We start from the raw sequence: 20610 nt of genomic DNA, 5'->3' as shown, positions 1-20610 counted from the left end.
CTTGCTCGTATGCGCTCTGTCTTTCAAAATAAATAAATAAACACTTTAAAAAAACCCCACAAAAGCTAAGATACCACCTAGCTCTTGGACTGTGGCCGAGTCACACAGAAACACGTGGAGGTAGGTATATCCCACAGTTGGATACAGGCCTTAGCGATTCAATCTGCGCAGGAGAATGGAATGAAATTTATTTGGAAAACTGATTGGGACTCCCCTTAGAAGAAATCCCAAAAGCTAATTAATAAGAATGGATAAGCCTGTTAGCAGCACTCGACAAGGTAACGTGCTATTCTTGTTTACAGAAAAAAAAGGAAAAGCAACAATCTCAATTTAAGTCGATAGAGGGTCTGTTATGGAAGAAAGTGGCCTCATGAAGAACATGTTTCCAGGGTTTTCCACTTAGTGTCACACGGTACTGAAGGTTTTGTCCTGGATGGACATGGCCTGTTTTCTTAAAAAAAATTTTTTTTAATGTTTATTTATTTTTGAGAGAGAGAGAGACTGAACATAAGCAGGGGAGGGGCAGAGAGAGAGGGAGACACAGAATCCGAAGCAGGCTCCAGACTCTGAACTGTCAGCACAGAGCCCAACACGGGGCTCAAACTCAAGAACCGTGAGATCATGATCTGAGCTGAAGTCAGATGCTTAACCAACTGAGCCCCACAGGCGTCCTGAAACATGGCCTGTTTTTCTTCTCTGAGATAGTCTGTGGGAAACTGTGCCCGTGACTGACCTGAGCATTAGGTGAGACTCCTCCCGTGTCCCCAGGGCCCAGGCTGACAGTACCCTCTGCTGTGTTTCCTGCTCTGCATGGACAACCCAGCTCTCTTGGGTTGAGAGTTTCTTGACACAATAATGGATTCGGTCCTGTCTTGGTTATTCCGTTTAGTCCTGAAACCACTGACTTCATTCCTCCTTAGTGTTTGGCCCTGATTTAATCATCCAGTCATAGCGATGCCTTTTATTATGAGCTGCCTTCAATCTGTTGTAACTGGATTAGATAGGGGCACCTGGGTGGCTCAGTCGGTTGAGCATCCAACTTTGGCTCAGGTCATGATCTCACAGTTGTGGGTTTGAGCCCCGTGTTGCGCTCTGCTGACAGCTCAGAGCCTGGAGACTGTCTTTGGATTCTGTGTCTCCTCCTCTCTGCCCCTTCCATGCTCGTGCTGTGTCTTTCTCTGTTTCTCAATAATAAATAAATATCAAAAAAAAAAGTAACTGGATTGGATATCAGTGACCAAGAAATGGATGAATAAATACCAGAATGATGGATGGAGACATTCCGAAATTCATGTACGATTTCAGTAACATGCACAAAGGGAAGAAGGGCTCATGCGAAGTGGCACTGGAGCCAGACAAGCCTGGAAGTGGGGTTCAAGCTGTATCTAACGGGTCTCTTTGCTGGAGCCTTTCTGTGATGCTCTTGCCGGTGACGGGACCTTGCCCTTGAGCTGACTGTAAGCTGCAACACACACAGCATTTCCCGCAGGTGACTGATGATTGCTTCTTGTCTGTGGCACCTGGGTTCCTTGGCGACACACTTTGAGAAGTGCTGGTCCACACGCTGGGACACGGAGGGCTCCTGTTCAGGAGATGGGACTTTGAGGTGGAATTCACACCGCCGCCGTCCCACAGGCCAGCTCTAAGGAGCTGCACCGGGTGCTCGGGAGGAAAGCCAGGGCCCCAGCCGGTTCCCTGCTCTCCGCCCAGCATGCTGAGCCCAGTGACCTGTGTTTTGTCAGAAGCCAAAGTATTTCTCTCCCCTAAAACTCATATGTGTTGCCCAGAAGCCTGCTGTGCGGGATCATGCCCCTTGCATTGGATTTTTATCAAGCACATGAGTCTCTCCAAACCCTACGGCGATGTTGTGGGGTCGGCTGTGATTCTGAGGGGACACACTATTTCAAAGACAGGCCGTCAGAGAGCTCCAAGGGGCCAGTAACCAAGCTGGCTCCGAAGACGGGGGACGGTGTTTCAGGGCTTCACAGTCCCCGGAGGACAGCACAATGTGACCAAACACTGGCCCCGAGGAATAAGCTTGGTGGCTTCCCACAGACGGCGTGGATGGTGCGCTTGCGACCTGTGGCTGCTGGGAGGAGTTAGGACTCACCCTGCCAGTTGGGAGAAGGTCCCCTTTTCAGCGTCCTTACTTTCCTCACACCTGCAGAGTCTGGGCCACAGAAGAGATTCGGACCCCTGCCGGCCATTGTTCTGTTTACTTGCAGGGGCCACATTCCAACAGACCCGAACGGATTAGGGTTAGAGAGAGAAACCGAGGAGCATCTTCTAACGGATCTGGCTTTTTGAGAGGAATTTGAATTCTCCTGCAAGGCAGTTCTCTAAAAGCAAACCACATTCTGGAGGGATGTGTCTAGATGCAGTGGGCGGATTGGAAGGGAGGCTGGAGGCAGTGAACCCATAAAGGCTGTCAGTTCACCTGGCACTGAGCCCACCAGTGTTGGCCGACTTCTAATTGATAAATCACACTCATCCCTTTCAGAGTCTTTCCCCCCATCCTTTCTACCAAGAGCCTGAAAGCGCTGTGTTGAATTTATCTCCCGACTCTTAGGCAGCTCTTTTCTGGACATTTGAACCAACACACAGCCTCCAGTGGGGGCGGCTGCCGTCATTTGCATGGTACAGATGGGAAAGCACGAGGAGGGGGGCCACGTGAGGGCTGCTGGTGGTGTTAGCTCCCCATCACTGTGTCGTCTCTCCTGCACCCACCCCCCAGGGGCAGGGCAGGGCCTCTCCGTGCAGTGACTCTGTCGTGATCTGAGTAGACACCCCGAATGAGGGCTGGAGAGCCTTCTGGTTTCTACTTTAGGCGCTTGTGTGAGAACCAGGTGCCTTTGAAATTCTCTTGCTGATCATCCCTCAGCTAGTTGCCTCTGACTCTCTTTCAAGTCCATCAGACACCAGATCTACTCAGTAAGAGTATTTTTCCCTTTTGAGTTCTTACAGATCCACCCATAGTCTCATACGGAAAAGGATGGAAAGTTCTGGAGTGTAACTGATGGCAAAGGTCATGGTGGGATTCGGGCATAGTTCTCAAAGGCAGGTGACTCATAAAGAGATTGAGAAATCAGGACATGTGCAGGGCTCCGGATCATTTATTAAAAAGAGAGAGCTAGGAAATGTCACACTTAAAGTAGCATCAGGAGCGCCTGGGGGACTCAGTCGGTTAAGTGTCCTGCTTTGGCTCAGGTCATGATCTCGCAGTTCACGAGTTCCAGCCCTGTGTCAGGCTCTGTGCTGACAGCTCAGAGTCTGGCGCCTGCTTCCAATTCTGTGTTTCTCTCTTGTTCTCTCTGCTCCTCCCCTGATTGCAGTCTCCCTCTCTCTCTCTCAGAAATATAAATAAAATATTAAAAATTAATAAAAAAGTAACGTCAGTATACCTGTGTATGGCTTCTAAGTCAGTTTCTGTTTTCCGTCTTTGGAAACCCTCACAGATGTGTGCAAACAGAAGTGCCGGCGCTCCTTACCTGACCAACCGCCTGGGCCACACTCTGCTGAACCTGTCTGCTTTCCCCCTGGAGGAGTATTTGCTGGTGCCATCTGAGAGACCGAGGTGCGTGCAAGCTGGCTCCGGGGCCTTCATGTTCCTCCAGTTACTTTGGAAATCCTATGCTCTCAAACACTCAGATGTCGAATGCTAACCTTGATGTTCATTAAAATGCGGAAGAAAAGCTGCGGGCTTGAATAAGGTTCCTTACTGCTGGTTTTCCCTCTTGCACACGTGAAGGCTCAGGGGAGGGGGGTCATCTCGGTGGAGATTCACTCGGGGAGCCGGGGGGGGGGGGTTACTGCTTTGGTGAATAAGCACAGCTAAGTTAGCATGATCTAATAATGTCTGACCTTGAGCCTTCCATCTACCTTGGCATCCGAGATGCAAATGTGGCTGCAGCTAGTATCTTACATAGTTTCTGGGAAAGCTTTTGTTTTGTGCTGAATCTCCCTGAGCCCGAGGGGCAAATCTAGATGAGGGGCATGGGGAGCGATTGCTTCTCATTGCTTTAAATTGCAACCCCAGTTGCTATGCCATCAAATTTCCTAGGACCTCAAGCAAATTCTGTGGCTTCTGTACTGAAGCATCTGTTGGTCCGTCCTCAGTGCCTGCAGACACCTGGCCCTTGACCTTTGCTGGCCCAGGAACATCCTCCTCCCTGGCCACAGCCCACCCTCACTGTGCCTTGCTTGCTTCTCTTCCAAATCTCACCTTGTACGTCTTCAAAGATGTCCTGGAATCTATTTTTTGAAGGCGGGAGTTTGTATGTGTGGGACTTATAAGTATCTGCTGCATAAAAGGCACTCATATGCCTCTAGTGAATTCATTAAAAAATCTTATTTCATGTTTATTTTTTAGAGAGAGACAATATGAGCGGGGGAGGGGCAGAGAGAGAGGGAGACAATGTGAGCAGGGGAGGGGCAGAGAGAGAGGGAGACACAGAATCCTAAGGAGGCTCCAGACTCTGAGCTGTCAGCACAGAGCCTGATGCAGGGCTCGAACCCACAAACTGTGAGATCATGACCTGAACCAAAGTCAGATGCTTAACTGACTGAGCCACCCAGGCGCCCCTCAAGTGAATTCATTTTTGAGGAATTAATGAATCAATGAATCAGTGGATGCATTAAGCCAGGTGAGAATGTAGCCTTATTCTTTTTCCTCAGTTTCTCTCAGGGTAAGGGCACTTTGGTGGAAGTCTTTTCTTCAGGTTTCTTTTATCCAGAGTGTGGGACCAAAGTTAAGTATGTGCCTCCCTTTGCACCTTCCTTCCTTTCTTCCTTCCTTCCTTCCTTCCTTTCTTCCTTCCTTTCTTTCTTTCTTTCTTTCTTTTCTCCCTCCCTCCTTCCTTCCTCCTTCTTTCCTCCTCCCTCCCTCTTTCTCTCTCTCTCTTTCTTAATAGCCAAGCAATAGTGCTTAATTGATAAAAGGTTAGTTTCAGTGGATATAAAATTGCTGTGTAAAATAAGTTTTCAAAATACCTGTCCATAGGTAAAGATTATCTTTTAGTAAAAGTAAGTATCTTTAGGGGCGCCTGGGTGTCCCAGTTGGTTGAACGTTGACTTCGGCTCAGGCCATGATCTCACAGCTTGTGGGTTCAAGCCCCACATTGGGCTCTATGCTGACAGCTTGAAGTTTGGAGCCTCCTTCAGATTCTGTGTGTGTGTGTCTCTCTCTCTCTGCCCTTCCTCTGCTCACACTCTCTCTCTTTCAAAAAGAAATACACATTAAAAAAATAATTTAAGAAAGCAAGTATCTTTAATAAAGATATTTGTCTAGATTTGGGCAGCAGAACCAAGGGGGGATTTAGAAGGGAGACAGTGGAGGTCCACCCACCCCTGCATCAGCCTGACCAGGTGGCCCCCCGCCTTGGTAGTTTCACTCACACATAACCAGGGGCTGCACTGACCACTTGTGAATGGGCCCCCAGCTCCACCTTTTACTTTTTTATTATTTTTTAAAGTTTTATTTTATGTTACTTGAGAGAGACAGTGAGAGTGGGGGAGGGGCAGAGAGGGAGAGAAAGAATCTCCAGCAGGCTCTGTGCTGCCAGCATAGAGGCCGATGTGGGGCTCGAACTCATGAAACTGTGAGATCACGACTTGAGCTGAAACCAAGAGTCAGATGATTAACCGACTGAGCCCCCCAGGTGCCCCTCCAGCTCCACCTTTTAAACACCTTTGACCAGTGTAGTAGTTCATGCCAAAATAACCCAAATAATTTGTGCCTTGGTTCACGTGAGACAGTACTGACTTACACTCGTAATTTTGGAAGCCGAATGGGTTTCAGGTACAACACAGCCCACGCGATATGGAGACACAAGGCATAGTCCCCACAGGGGAGAACACCCAGAGCTGCATAAACAATGAACTAAACAGACCATTAAAACCTGGGTGACAGTTGTAGGATAGTTGGGAATGTTGGGTATTGTAAGAACCCCAAAGAGGAGGAAATCTGCCCCTACTGAAATTCTCTGGCGACACCTTCCTGAGCCAGGCGATGTTTGCATTGAAGATGAGAGAGGCCAGAGTGTGGAAGACAAAATGATTCGGAACGGGGTGGCTGGGAAGTGAGGGACGGATCACGCGAATCGGAATGGCTGGTGTGCAGGAGGAATGACCGGTAATTAGAATCAGCTCCATGCTGGTGATCACGGCCGTGTCCTGGACAGGGTGTGCATGTCCTATGGAAACGTGAGCTCTGGGAAGGACACTTTCTAAGATGGCAAGACCTAGCTGAGCCTGCTGAACACGCAGGGTCCTCCCTGGATGCCTGGCCCTCCTGTGCTCGGAGCTCCTGTATGGCCCCGTCACCGAGGCTGGGCGCTCGGGGCGGCTGTCCTCAGGCTATTATGGCTCGTTAATGTGACAGAATGCTCTCTGGTGGGACGTCCCGGCTCCCTGATGAAAGCACTCACAACTGTCACTGTTCCCAGGCTTGGAGGCTGGTCTTTCGGAGTGCAGATCCCTGATCAAGAGGCAGACGCCAACACATCAAGCCCAAACACTCTGGCAAAGGTAATGACTTCCCTCTTCTCTCTTCTCGTGTGCGAAAGCGGCCAGGGAACCTCGGCATGCACATACGTTTGTGGGCACGAGAGGCTCCACATCCGGCCCCAGCGTTTGTTACTTCAATAAGAACAGTTGTCCAAAAGAGAAAGTGAGTCACTTCCCTTTAGACCCTAGAGCAATATACCAAGTAACTTACTGCTTTTTGTGAAGACCGGAATTCAGCTAGTAGGACTAAAGGAAATGAAACCATATTTATTTCTTTGTTTGTTTGTTTGTTTTTAAGGTGTATTTACTTAGAGAAGGAGTGAGTGAGCACATGAGTCAGGCTAGGGCAAAGAGAGAGGGAGACAGAGACTCCCAAGCAGGCTCCGCACTGTGGGGCCCAACGTGGGGCTCGATCTCACACATGATCATGAGATCATGACCTGAGCTGAAATCAAGAGATGGACGATTAAATGACTGAGCCACGCAGGCGCCCCAATAGTCCATTTTTAGAAACGCCCGTTGTCAGAATAACTGGAGACATCCCTAATTTCCCTGGTGGCTAAGAGCTCTCTCATCCATGCACTAATTACGCTCCCCTACCTGCGGAAGGCGGGTGGGCCCGGAGCCCGCCCAGGGAAGGGGCGTCTGTGTACACAGGACTGCGTGCTCGGTCTGCGTTTTCAAGGTGGGCCCATCCCACAGAAGTGTTTCCCTCGGCATCGCTGAGACCGTGTTGGCAGGCTCTTCAGTTTTAAATGCCTGTTTAGAGCTGACCTGGAGGACGGACGCCTCTATCCACCCGTGGGAGCTCCGAGGCCGTCCATCACCACAGAAGCTTCTCTAAGGAAAGAAGTCAACCCAGTCCTTGGATGGGAAAAGACCAGAGACTCAGAGCATTTGTTCCCAGGGTTTGGTGAACTAGTTGGGTGTGGGTCTCGACTGAGAGAGAAACCTGGAAGGATTCGGTTGTGGTGTTATTGGGCCTACTCGCAGACCCGTTGTATAATGCAGTAAGGTCGGCCTCTGTGAGCTCCGGAAGGCGCCCTCCTATGTTGTTGTGGGACTTCTGTGCTTCAAGGGAACCTGGAAAGGTGAGGGCAGGTGCATGCTGGGACTTTGCTCTGTGCGGTCACAGATCTGGACAGCTATTTCACCAGGCAATCCGTGAGGAACATTTTAACCTTCATGCCTTGTGGTAGGATCCCTCAAGACAGTTGTGACATCATATTTCACTAGGTAGTTGCTGACCTAGAATTTCAGTCATTGTGTAGACATGGTCAGACATCCCTTCTTGAGCTGAGGTTTCTTCAAACCTCTCTTCCTTTGCAGGCAGCACAGAGGAGTAGATTTGTGGCTCAATAGGAAAAGATAAGAATACCAAGATTTGCAGCTTGGAAGAAACATCACCTAAAAGACACTCACTGGCCTCTCGAACATACGACATGGCCAGTATCCAAATATGCCAAATTGGTAGAAAGAATCTGTTCATTTCCTCCAAGAATTTTTTACCTTTTAAATCTATACCAGTCTAGAACATTCATCCTAATGGGTGCCTTGCCTTTGCTGGCAGACCCCTAGGGTCCAGCGGCCAGGATTTCCCCAGATCTCTGCTTTGGTGATGAGGACGTGTGACTCATGCGTGTATCTGACCCCTGCTCCTCTTGGGTTAGCCTTCTGGGCTGATGTGTTTTGTGCATTGACTTCTGCTGTTTCTAATGCTGTGTGGCGGGTACTTTGCCAGGAAGGAACATGCAGAGGGGTCGGATTCGGCGCCTCCTCAGGAGGCCGGGACTTAGGGGACCACAGCAGGCTGGGAAGGGCACCTGCTGTCCTCGATTCTTACCACTCAGTGGGCAGCTGACGTCAGGTCAGGTTATTGCCTTCACTTTTCAGTCCTTAACCGCCAGGCTTTCCTTTGGGCTTCAGGGTGCATTCATAAGACACCACATGGTTCTCAGTCCTTTTTCTGGAGAGAACGGAGAATTGGCATGGAAATAGGCCTGTGACGAACCTGTCTCATATTGTAGAATGTCTGTCCTGGGACCTTCACAAGCTACTTCACTCACATCTGGAGTGTTTAGCTTGTTTGATCAAAAACACCTTTTAGAATGTAGGCATTTCAGATCAGAAGGCACGTTTTCCTGCCTGGGAATTGGCATACCTTCCAAGATTCGCAACGGAACTGTGGGCATTTGAATATCCATCCACTCATGTGTGTATGTATTTTTTCTTACAACTTACTTAGTTGCTTTTCTGAGAAGCTGTTGCTCGTGATTCCTTACATGAAAGATATGTTTTGAGCTGTCCTAATGTGTTCTCGAAAGCAGACTAACTTCCTCTGCCAGTTACTGGATTCTTCTGTGTCCTGACCTATGGGCAGGCGGTGAAGGAAATCCACAGCTTATTTTCAGAACACAGTCTCCCGTTGTAGAAAGTCATTCTTCAGCATAGAGGAGGGAAGGAAGGAAAGAAGGAAGGAAGAAAAGAGGAAGAAAAGAAGGACAGAAGGAAGGAAGGAGGAGAAAGGAAGGAAGAAAAGAAAAAGGGAAAGAGAGAGAAAGAGAGTCCTTTGGACCCTGCCAGGTCTGAAATGTTAGTTTTTAGACGACCCTAAAGCAGGTGTTGCTTACCTGCGGAATTTAAAAGTTCTCCCAAGTAAGGGCCAATGTGTGGAACTGAAATGAAGTTTGAGAATATGGGACTATAGATACTGATGGTTCAATGAGTATTTTTCCTGCCACTTCCTGCCCCAGCTTTAATAACGTTGTCCATCTCCTGTTCTTGCCTCCCTTTTCCCTCTCTTGTCTGATGGTCAAGCTATTTTATTCTCCACACTCAGCAACTTCTCAGTGCAATTTGTTTTGAGAAAGAATGTCCTACATTCAGTCATTAATTTGAAAGTAATCATTTTTTTTTTCTGATCATTTTCTCCGCTTTTAATTTGCAGGTCAGATTTTATTAGCTTACCCAGTGAGAAAGAAGAAAAAAAAATGATGGGTTCAGGTTCCTTTTTTGCTGTGAGAATATAATTATAGACCAACATTCACATTTGTTCTGGGGAAAATTCATCTATTTTTAGCTGGAAATTGTATGCTCAAGATAAATATAAAACTAGCAGACTGAAATTTACTGCTCCCTGCCAGTTGTGCGTGGACATATTGCCCCGAGTCCCATGTCCAGGTGCTTTGAAGCTAATTGACACGTGTGCCTTGTGTCCAAGAATAGCTGATGAAGACGTAGGGGCTGATTTCACGAGAGCCATTACGTTTTCTCTCTGTTTCAGGTGTGGTACAACCAGAAGGGTTTTCATTCCCTACCATCCTACTTAAATCATCTGAACAACTTCCTATTGTGGAGGCACTTACCCCCTGCTGAGGACTGGAGACAATACGGTAACTTTCTTTTCCATGCATTATGTCATCCACTGCTGTCAGAAGACCGTGTTTTGAAGGGTGAAAGAAGCAGAAAACATCAGGCCCACCAATGTGAAGCGTGATGAGAGGGCTGCATCTTGGCAGCTTCTTTGTGTATAAATCCAAGCAAAGTGGTAGGTCTCATTTGCCCCTGACCGATGTCATTAACTCCCTTTAGCATCAGAAGGTGTGACCTCCTCTGTACCGTGAGGGGTAGAAGGACGGCTGAGGGTTCTCTTTTAGTGACTTCAGTATCGTACAGAAGCAAGAAAAATTTCCTTTTGTAGAAAGTGCAGATCACCTCAAAGGTGAGCATTGTAATCTGTCCTTAACTCATCAGTGATCTGAGCTGATCATGGACTTACTACCTATGTGTTCATGTTTTGACATGCTGACATTATTTAGTATTTGTTTGAGAATGACTTATTTTGAAAAGCGGACATGTTCACTTCTGGAATCCAGGGTGAATTTATTGACTTAAAGGGCTGTTGTTTGCTTCCCTTGGGTGGAATGGATTATAATTTATCAACTTCTTTCAGTTTCTTAAAAAAAGGAGACAAATTCTCTAAAGACCAACAAGGCAGACCCATCAAGTGTTATTGACAAGGTTCACCTGTTGAAGTGTCAATGTCCATGGAAGTGCGTGCAAAGTGATTACCGCCATGTGTTCTCACTCAACCCCAGACTCATCTTTTACGTCCACATTGGTTTTCCTTTCCCCACCAATTAAATTTTTTTTTAACATTTTTATTTATTTTTGAGAGACAGAGAAAGACAGATCATGAGCAGGGGAGGGACAGAGAGAGGGGGACACAGAATCTGAAGCAGGCTCCAGGCTCTAAGCTGTCAGCACAGAGCCCGATGTGGGGCTCGAACCCACGCACCATGAGATCATGGCCTGAGCCAAAGCTGGACACTCAACCAACTGAGCCCCCGAGGCGCCCCCAATTTTTTAATAAAACAGGATGAGTTATTTTGTGAAACTGCAATTGTGTTGGAACAATGGCAGGTAATATAAAAAGTAGATGCATGTATGCCTAAGAAAAGTAGAAATAAACGTGTGAGGCCCTTGAATGGCAGATAGCAGCACGGTGTTTCTTAGGTGCGTGAAGTGTGCGAGGGTCTCCCAATGGAAATTTAGCACCCATGGTGTCGTTTCATGTCCTGTTGGTGTTGTCGGGTGGGCAGTATTAGCCCATTTCACTGATTGGAAAACCAAGGCTCAGGGAAATCACCCGGTGGCTGTGGTCCTTGGCAGGTGAAGTCCTGGGCCCATGATGTAGCTGTGAGTCCTGCTGATGACAGAGACTTGGCTGTCCTGCTCCAGCAAACTGAAAAGTCACTTCTAAGGGGCATGGATAGAGGTGCTTCCGGGGGGACCTTTGCCAGCAGTGGACACTGAACCTTGGGCGAAAGTGTGGCCAAAACTACTGTACCTATCAGTGATGCAAGAGAATAATAGCAACCTTCTGAGTCCTGTGGGAGAGTCCAGTTTGACCTCGTCGTGACAGACCATTGAGGTTGACCTTGTATGACCTTGTGTGACAGAGTGAGGACTATGCACTTTACTTAGCAGATAGGCTTTATGTGTATTTGACTACAAGAATGCCATGATCAAAGCAACGCATTAGAAAGAGCAATCTGCGGGCGCCTGGCTGGCTCAGTTGGTTAAGCTCCGACCCTTGGTTTTGGCTCAGGTCATGATCTCAGGGTTTGTGAGACTGAACCCCACTCTGAGCTCTGTTATGAGAGCATAGAGTCTGCTTGGGATTCTCTCTCTTCCTCTCTCTCTGCTCCTCCCTCCTCAAAATAAAGGAACAATCTAGAAGCCATGTGTGGGAACACAGAGTTACAATCTGTGGGTTACAATCAAGTGACCTACTGGAAGTTTGTTGCCATCAGCGGGGATGTAATCCATGTAAGAGTAGTGGAGGAAAAGAACTGAAATTCTAGGGTTTGGACAGATGGGGAGAAAGGGTTTAGGTGTTAGTTATGGGGACAGGAGAGAATTCAATGAATCTGACATGTAAAGAAATGTAGAGAAAGGGTGTAAAGGATATAAAATCTAAATCTGATCTTTTAAGAATGAAGGACTTCCTGGTCAGGACAGGTGATATCATAAGAAAGAAGTCTGGAGAACTACGTTTTCAGGGTGGAGTGATTTGCACAGGTACAGAGGAGGCCGGCCTCGGGTCACACGTTGAGTGGTGTGCAGGAGGACTCAGAAAACGACAGAGACAAGTCCTGTAGAATGGTCCTAAGCAAAACCGTTTGGTGTCACACTCAGGAAAGATGGCGGCCAAGCTGGGCAGTGAGCGGTCCTGGATGGGTCAGAGAAAGAGAAAGGAGAGGCCCCAGCCAGGAAGGGGCACAGCACCCGGCAGAGGGACACTGGCATCAAGGTGTTGGTGAGAGCTCCCTGGGCAGGGCTCGGAACAGAGTGCTCTCACCTCCCAGGTGCTTCCTGTGTGCCCTGAAGAACGGGCCCCAAGGGGCGTTCTGGCGCCGTGAGCTGAACGCACAATCACTGCTGCACAGACGTGCAGCCTGTTCTCACCTCCTAGTCTAGTGTGTATCTGTCTGTGTCTACGTCCACATCTCCCACATCTTCTTTGTCCACTCACCAGTTGATGGACCCCTGGGCTCTTTCCCTAGTTTGGCCATTGTGGATTGTGCAGGCTAGATCGACGGTGTTCCACTGTCTGCACGTTGGCATCACCTGAGAATTTTGAACAATGCCCAAGAGAGATTCTGATCTGAACATCAGGAGATGTTAAATGACCTGGGTGATGCCCATGGACATTCCAGTTTGGGAAGCGCTGGCCACCCTGGGGAGCTTCACGGCTGACTGATGACTTCATCCCTGAAGGAGGGAGACGAGGATGTGTGGGGATCGGGTACAGAGTGTCACCCTCACTGCCTCCCTGTGCTCACGTGCTGGGACCACCTGCTACCTGGAGATACCTGCTGGGGGCGGGGCGGGCTGGCTATACGTCCAGAGCCAGAAAAACCTTGTCTTGTCCTTCCCACCCAGCCTTCCTCCTCCCTGGTCCCTTTCCTTCTGAATTCTCTTGAGGCCACAACTCACTGGGGTGCCAGGAGCCCTGGGGAGGTCAGCTTGCTTGCTTGTGGGGTTGATGATGTGCCTGTCACCAGGGCAAGGATGACATGAGCCCAGGAGCAAGGTGTGACCCCAATTATGGTTTGCCTGCATTACTTGTGCAAAGATAAGACAGACTCCCCAGGCATGCACCCCTAGTTTCTAACAGAGACACCCCCCAGCCCCCCCAGCGTGAGAGCGGGAGATCACCTCAGATCAGTGTAATGGCTGCTGAAGGAACAGCTAACGGGTATCGGAAACCAGCTGTGGTCAGGGACTTTCAGCCTGAGCATTAAGGGTCTGGAGATCCCTGAGAGCACAGGAGTGACAGTGCAGGGACATCCTGAGATGCGAGGACTCCGAGCACAGAGCAACATTAGGACCAGCCTCCCCTTGGCTTGGATCAAGGAGGGGCAGCAACAGATGAACACATCACAGCCGTCACACCCTGTGTGGCGTCCGGAACTGCCCCGTACTCAGGGCGGGGACACCGCACACCCCCAGAAGGTCTTGTCCTGGGAAACATCTTAGGAATTTACACTCACCTGAGCACCAGGAAATGTGTGAATTCTGGGAAGCATGAGAAGGCAGACAAGACAGAGAGGCCAGGCTGAGATGACAAAGCAAGCTGGCAGTTACTGCCACGTGGCAGTCACCTGCCAGCATATACATGTATCGAATCCGCAGTTGTACCCCTTAAATGGACACAATGTTCCTTGTCAGATATATTTCAGTAACAAAGGAACTGGTGAAGCCGAACATGGTAATACACATTTTCCCTGGATACAGAGAAGCAGATTATTGATCGCAGAGCTCTCCTTCCCCCACTCAGAATTTTTGATGTAAAGGACAAGCATGAAATATCATCTAAGAACTCAGAGGAAAAAGATGATAGCAGAACTGACAGCGGGAGAAGAAGCAGAGGAATTAGGTGGAGAAAGGAAGCCGATGACGGGCAGTGATTAAGGAAACTAACAGTGATGTCAGAAGAAAACCGTCAGCGAGAACCAAATGAAACAAGTCTGAGCCAGTGGGAGGGTTTGCCTTGATCCAGGCAAAGTTCCTGAGCTGGAGTTCTGGAAATAGGAATCATCGATTAGCAATCCTGTTGAATGTTTAAAGGTTCAAGGGTAAAGATGGCATTTTTTTATTTTTTACAAAGCTATAAATAGCAGAATCTGATCACTTTTAAAGTCACACAAATAAGGCTAGCTCTAAGTCTGAAAAACTTCCCCTGAGTCCTCTTCTTTCACCCAGGGCTTATTTCAAAGAGTGTTGTTTAAATTCTAGGTGTTTGCTATTTGCCTGTTGTCCTTCTCTCATTATTTTCTAGTCCGATTCACTGTGGTCAGAGAACGCATTCTGCATCTTTTAATTATTTTGGCTCTGGCTGAGGTTTGTTCTGTGGTTGCAGGCGTATCTTTGCTGGTTTTCTGTCTGGTGGTTCATCATGGGCAGAGGGGGAGGTATCAAAATGCCTAAACATCACGGCGGATTTCTCCATTCTGTGGGATCAGGATTTGATTCCGGTATTCTGAGGCTCTGATGGCTTGGTGAACTCATTGTACCAAGCTCTGTCTTTCAATGGGCGTATTCACGTGCGTGGGCGTCACCCGCCCGTGAGATTAAGTCTGACCCTTCACTGCTGGTTTTGTTTTTGTTGCCTCTGTTTCTTCACTTGCTTTCCTGTGAGTAGCTTGATCAGCTTTTCAGGATTCCATTTTGATTATTTGCGGTGTTCTCAGTATATCCTTGCCCCCCATCTAGTTTCCTCAGTGGTGGTTGTGGGTAGACATGTATAGCCATCACATTCTACTGCTCCTGACAGTTCCCGTATCATGGACTTCTGGCATGCCTTGTCTGGGATACATGGGAAGCCGTAAGGACACCAGGAAGTTCACTGCCACCCGCCATGCTGTTCTCACGTCCCAAGGGCAGCAGACACCTGCCACCTTCTTCCCACCTGGTATGTGATGTCTGGGTCCTCGTAAGGGAGGGGATCTGGCAAGACTGGGGCTAGCTCATCTTAGAGAACCCAGAATGTGGTCTCCAACTCTTTAATCACAACCTCAAAAGCCAGAGGATCATGGAGTACTGCCTATGGAATATGGAAAGAAAAAGAAAAGCACACCCCAATTCTGTACCTGACAGAGATGTTGCCTTAAAGTAAATGAGCCATAAAGACACAGTAATGTTGGATGTGGCTCAAAAAAACATGCTGTAGATATATTCCTTTTTTTAATGAATGTAATTTATTGTCAAATTGGCTTACATACAACACCCAGTGCTCATCCCAACAAATTATAGATATAGTCCTAATAAAAAAGAATGCCTCAGGATGGTCATTTGAGAGATTGATCAAAAGTAAGATCACAAAAACATTGAATCCACAGAATGAGTAAAAGACCTCGGTGAACACTTGTTTCAGCAAAAACATTGGTGCGGATGTTGGCATGTGTGTGATGAAAACATTAATTAAAGTTCAAGAAAGATTGATGGAGCAGAAGATGAAGAATGTGGAACATCATTCAGTAATAACATATGTATGTCGGAAAAACCTTGGATGTTTGGAAATGATTAACATCAACATGTAAATAATGGTTGGCTTGAAGTAGGTTAGGATTTCATCTTACTCTTTATTTTACACCTGTTCTCAATTGCCATCTATTTATTACTTTGTAAGAGTAATAATTAACCTCAATACCGAGGGGAAAAAGAGTCTTCTTTTCCAGGAGAGATTAAGAGGAGTAAGGCGGGGAGAAACCCATAGAAACACCTCCTGGAAAGATCATACATTTCTCCTAACACTCTGTTGGACCGAATGACCATTTTTGTCCTTCATGTCTCCCTGATGGCTCACAGTGAATTAACTGAAAGAAAACAATCCTTTGCACATATATTGATGCTAAGACAACTGTTCTGCTGGAGATGCTTGCAGACATCTGGGCATTAATGCGCACAGAGATGTACATTTTCTAAGAGGAAGGGACCCAAGTGACTGTTGAATTGGAGACAAGTATCTTCTATCAGAATGGATAGGAGACAAAAGCACAGATGTGCATTTTTACGGATGGCAGATACACAGAGTCTGGAAGGCATGGTGAGAATACTGAATGATGTTATAAATTCGTACGTGGCTGTGGGCCAGTTTGTGGAGAAGCTGAAACATAATGATAAGAGTAATCAAATGAAGAGAAATCATTCAAGTGAATTCAGAATTTACATGTTGAAACTTCATTTCTGAAAACCTCTGATGGGTACCAGAGAGAGAGCCCCTCGGACCCATCTCCACCATCGTCAGCCCGATTCCATCACAAGGCCATTGTCACCGAAATACAGTTCTGAACACACATAATACACTGGGATTAACCACCCAATTATGGAGATTGTCCATTGCAATAATGTGGTTTTTGCTTGGAGAACATCAAAGGCTACCAATGATTTTTCTCGTTGCACATAAAATGGATAAGAGGGATCCAGAAAATCAGGGCTCTCATTCTGCTGTGTTTTGCCTTAGATAAGTCAATAGAATGTCCCTCTGCCTCGGTTTTCTTCCCTGTGTCTACCCCCCCACACCCAAAGATGTCCCATCACCAAGTTGAGCCCTGTCCTGGGGGGGGCAGGTGTCCCACTGGCAGAATGCCCATCTGTGAGATAGTCAAGTCCCCTCCCTGTGCCTGTGGGTCTGCAGGAGGAGCGCTGATTTCCTTTAAAATTTTTTTAATGTTTATTTTTGAGAGAGAGAGAGAGACCAACTGACAGACAGACGGAATCCAAAGCATCTCCAGGCTCTCAGCTGTTAGCACAGAGCCTGACACGGGGCTCGAACTCACAGACTGAGAGATCATGACCTTAGCCGAAGTCAGATGCTTAACTGACTGAGCTCCCTGGGTGCCCCGAGGAGCCCCGATTCTGAAGTGACTGTTTTAAGGCGTGGAGCATGTCCAGTTCGTGCACACACCATTGTTCCAGGGTCTGAAGATACTTGGGAGGACCACCTACTCTGTTCTTCCTCTGATCGCACTTGCACTTTTGAGAAAGTGGGCACACACGACCCTTACTTGCCCTCAGTCTCTCTCTTGCTGTTTGCAAAATACAAACAAAATCTCAGCACCCGTATAGAGAGACGTGAGTTTGGATTTGAAATCTGTTTAATCCCGCAGAGCCCCTCTTACAGAGCGTAGTGATAGCACATTGCAAACTAGCAAATTGTGAAAATTAGCAGCATTTGTAAACCAAACAGCCACCCAGGGTTCCTGCGGCCCCCCACCCCACTCCTGTCTGCGCCAGGGGGCTGCGCCGGGCCCCTGGGTGTCATCGTGTCATCAGCCCGAGTCCTTCCCTGGGGGGCTCAGTCCCCACCTGCTCCCTCCTTGGGGCCGCCTCCTCTGTCCTGGGACACACAGCTGCTGGGTTGTGGTCAGTGCCCAGATTCCTGTCACCCATAGCAGAACAAAACCAGAGCATTGTTCATTCTGATCTGATGCTCCTGTGCTGTCCTCTTACTGGTGGTGAAAACCCCAGCGGGGCTCAGGTCTCGGAAAGCAAGTCGAGGGGTTTTCCTGCTCATCTCATAGCTTCCTTCTTCAGCCCCGTGCTGTGCAGCCCTTTCTTTCTCCAGATCTTGCTTTTCAAAGAGCATTTCTCAGTAGCACGGTGGACGTGGGTGCAGCTGTGAAGATTTTGCCCCATGGTGGCCTTTTAAAGTGGTGCCTACAGGTAGGTGCCTGGGTGGCTCAGTTGGTTAAGTGTCTGACTCTTGGTTTGGGCTCAGGTCATGATCTCACAGTTCATGAGTTCGAGCCCTGTTTGGGCTCTGTGCTGACAGTGTGGAGCCTGCTTAGGATTCTCTCTTTCTTCCTGTCTCTGTCCTTCCCTTGCTCATGCTCTCTCTAAGTAAATAAACTTAAAAAAATTAAAATGGGGGGGGCCACCTGGGTGGCTCAGTTGGTTAAGCGTCTGACTTTAGCTCAGGGCATGATCTCATGGTTCATCAGTTCGAGTTCCACATCGGACTCTGTGCTGACAGCTTGGAGCCTAGAGCCAGCTTCAGATTCGAGTCTCCCTCTCTTTCTGCCCCTCCTCTGCTCATTCTCTGTCTCTGTTTCAAAAATAAATAAACATTAAAAAAATTTTTTAATTAAAAAGAGGTGCCCAGGACCCTTGAGCTAGAGGGCTGTCTCCTGGCCTTTGGGGCTCCCTGCCGGGCTTGGGGGCAGCTTGTGTACTTCTTCAAAAGATTATAGTTAAATATTTACCATGTGTAAAATGTGCAAATTATAAGACTCTTGCAAGTCAGCACCAGATGAGAAACTGTGGCCCCTCTGAATTATTGATTGGCCGAAGTCACCGGAAGGAAGGGGCTGCCGCTATGCTTTGTGGGTTCAAGCGGCCTGGTCCTTCCCTAAGCTGGGGTAGGCAGAGCCCAGGCAACTTAATTTTGGGAGCAAAAGGACAGACCGACAGGGCAGGATGGCTGCCATGGATTGCTCCTCTCCTGCATCTCGTTACGTGAACTGTACCTGTGTCCCCCCTCCCACCCTCCTGAGATTCTCATGTCTGTGGCTCCTGCCATGTCCCATGCACAGGGGAGGGTCTTGGAGCCCTGTGTGCTGCCAGCTGATATGATGGCCCCTCCTCAGTCAGGAGCAGTCACTTGCCCGGGAACATTGCCACAGTTCCGGTCTCCTCTGTCTCGGCTTCCAGAAAACCAGCGTGTGTCCATGCTGGAATTCTTCTCGGGGCTCCACTTCCCTGGAGGAAACTCTGGTGCCTGAACGCTGCAAGCTCACTTCCCAGGATCTTCCCGCACAGCGTGCTGGCTTGTGTGTCACGGAATTCATTGCCGATTACTCAGTGAGAGGACGTGTCGTGAAAACGTCCGGCCCAGGGTCTGGTGCGTCGGGGTCGCTGAGCGCAGGTGGCATCGCTCGCTTCATCTGTGGGTCAAGGGCCATGTGTGTTTCTGCTTCTAGAGTAAAGCCAGGGAAGGGTAATGAATCCAGGGTATACGTGACAGTGAAGGCCAGTGTATTCATAACAGAGGAACGGGTGGACCAAGAGCCAATATCGTGGTACAGTTTTTAATCTCCAGCAGTGACCCAACAGTTTAAAGTTAAGAAAAGATGTTTATGCAACCTGCAAAATAAGAACCCAAATGTGGTCGTTTAACATTTTATAATTGAACGCACCCCAAAAACGCTGGCAGCTTTTTACTGCGGAAGCAGGGCAGGTGAAGCCTTGTTACCTGCCCTCTGCACAGTACATTCCTTGGAAAATCAGAAGCATGTGCAGAAGGGAGTTGGGAGATGGGGGTCGTCCCTGCAGAGTCTGGAACCCCAGCTACGGCCTAGGCTGCCAGGAGCAGGGGAGAGGGCATCTCCAGTGTCTGTGCTTGTGACTCTGCCGTGTCATCGGGCATCCTCATATGGATGTGATGGAGCTGGTCCTGAAGGATGCACAGCACATTGGGGATTTTCATCTCCTCTGCATGCCAGCACCTCCTCTCTGCTCACAGGTACGTAATGGGCTCAGGGTGTGAGGAACGCCTCTCTCATCCCCCTGCGGCCCTGTGTGCCTTCGTGGGAAGGTGCTCCGAGCTGCCTTGAGGAGGGAGGGGGCTGGACAGAGAAGCACAGACCTTCTTCCACTCCCAAGGGGGGTTTTGTCCCAATGAACTCATCTCAAGTCGAAAGCATCGTAAGTGGAAAATGCATTCAACACACCAACCATCCTCCCGAACATCACGGTGGAGCCTGGCCCACCTCAACTGTGCTTGGAATACTTATACAAGCCTACCGGGCGGCCCAAATGCTCTTCTCACAAAGCCTATGTTACAGTAAGGTGCAGAATATCTCATGTGACTGGTTGAATGTTGACCTTAAGGTAAGAAGCCGAGTGGCTGCCTGGGAGCAGAAGGATGGCCAGGGCCTTGGTTGTGGACCCTTGTGACCACACAGTGGCCTGGGAGCCACTCGGGAAGAGATCCCTGTTTAAGAGAACATGTATGCACATCACTGCTGCACCGTCAAGGAGCTTGCATTAAGTGGGGAGCCTCTGTGTGACAAGAGGAGAAACACACTTACAGCCGAGGATGACAACATGGTGGCAATCCTGTTTGTCCCCTGGGAATGGTGGTAGAATCAGATAACATGAGACTTTGGACTTTACTCTAGAGGCATCTTACGTCCAGATAAAAGAATACCGACTCCATGTTTTCTTTCTGTTTCTCCTTGGAAACCTTCTGGAGCTGTTGGAGAGGGGGTGGGGGGACTGGGGAGAGAGGTGTGCGTGTCCTGGTGGTGAGGGACAGGGGTGCAGTGTGCGGGGCGGGGCCCCCGTGCATTGGCACAGAGGTGGTGTGGAAGGGGAGACCCTGATGGCTTCTTGGATGTGTTGTGGGGGACACCAGAGGCGGGGGTGAGGATGACATGAGTTTGAGTCTGGTGACTGGGGAGGTGATGGGGACATTCATGGTCCTGGCCAAGCTGGGGGACTCCTGGCCGGGCCTGCATTTCTCCTAGACGAGGAGAAGATCTCCTAGACGAGGAGGGGAATCCGGGTATTGGTGAGGGGGGTTCCTGCTTTATCTCC

The 20610-nt window shown here is 48.7% G+C and overlaps 1 protein-coding gene across 1 annotated transcript in view; it reads left to right on the top strand.

Moving 5' to 3' along the window:
* Window positions 1-20610, top strand: part of ABCA13 (ATP binding cassette subfamily A member 13) — a 317064-nt gene that overhangs the window by 209678 nt on the left and 86776 nt on the right. Inside the window, exons 46-48 of the mRNA XM_029919211.1 lie at window positions 3456-3574; window positions 6444-6525; window positions 9788-9896. Of these exons, the coding sequence (XP_029775071.1) occupies window positions 3456-3574; window positions 6444-6525; window positions 9788-9896 (310 nt within the window). The remainder of the gene's footprint in view (window positions 1-3455; window positions 3575-6443; window positions 6526-9787; window positions 9897-20610) is intronic.

Source organism: Suricata suricatta, chromosome 2, assembly GCF_006229205.1.
Source record: "Suricata suricatta isolate VVHF042 chromosome 2, meerkat_22Aug2017_6uvM2_HiC, whole genome shotgun sequence".
Classification (NCBI taxonomy): Eukaryota; Metazoa; Chordata; class Mammalia; order Carnivora; family Herpestidae; genus Suricata; species Suricata suricatta.
This window is presented reverse-complemented; position numbering and strand designations above follow the sequence as displayed.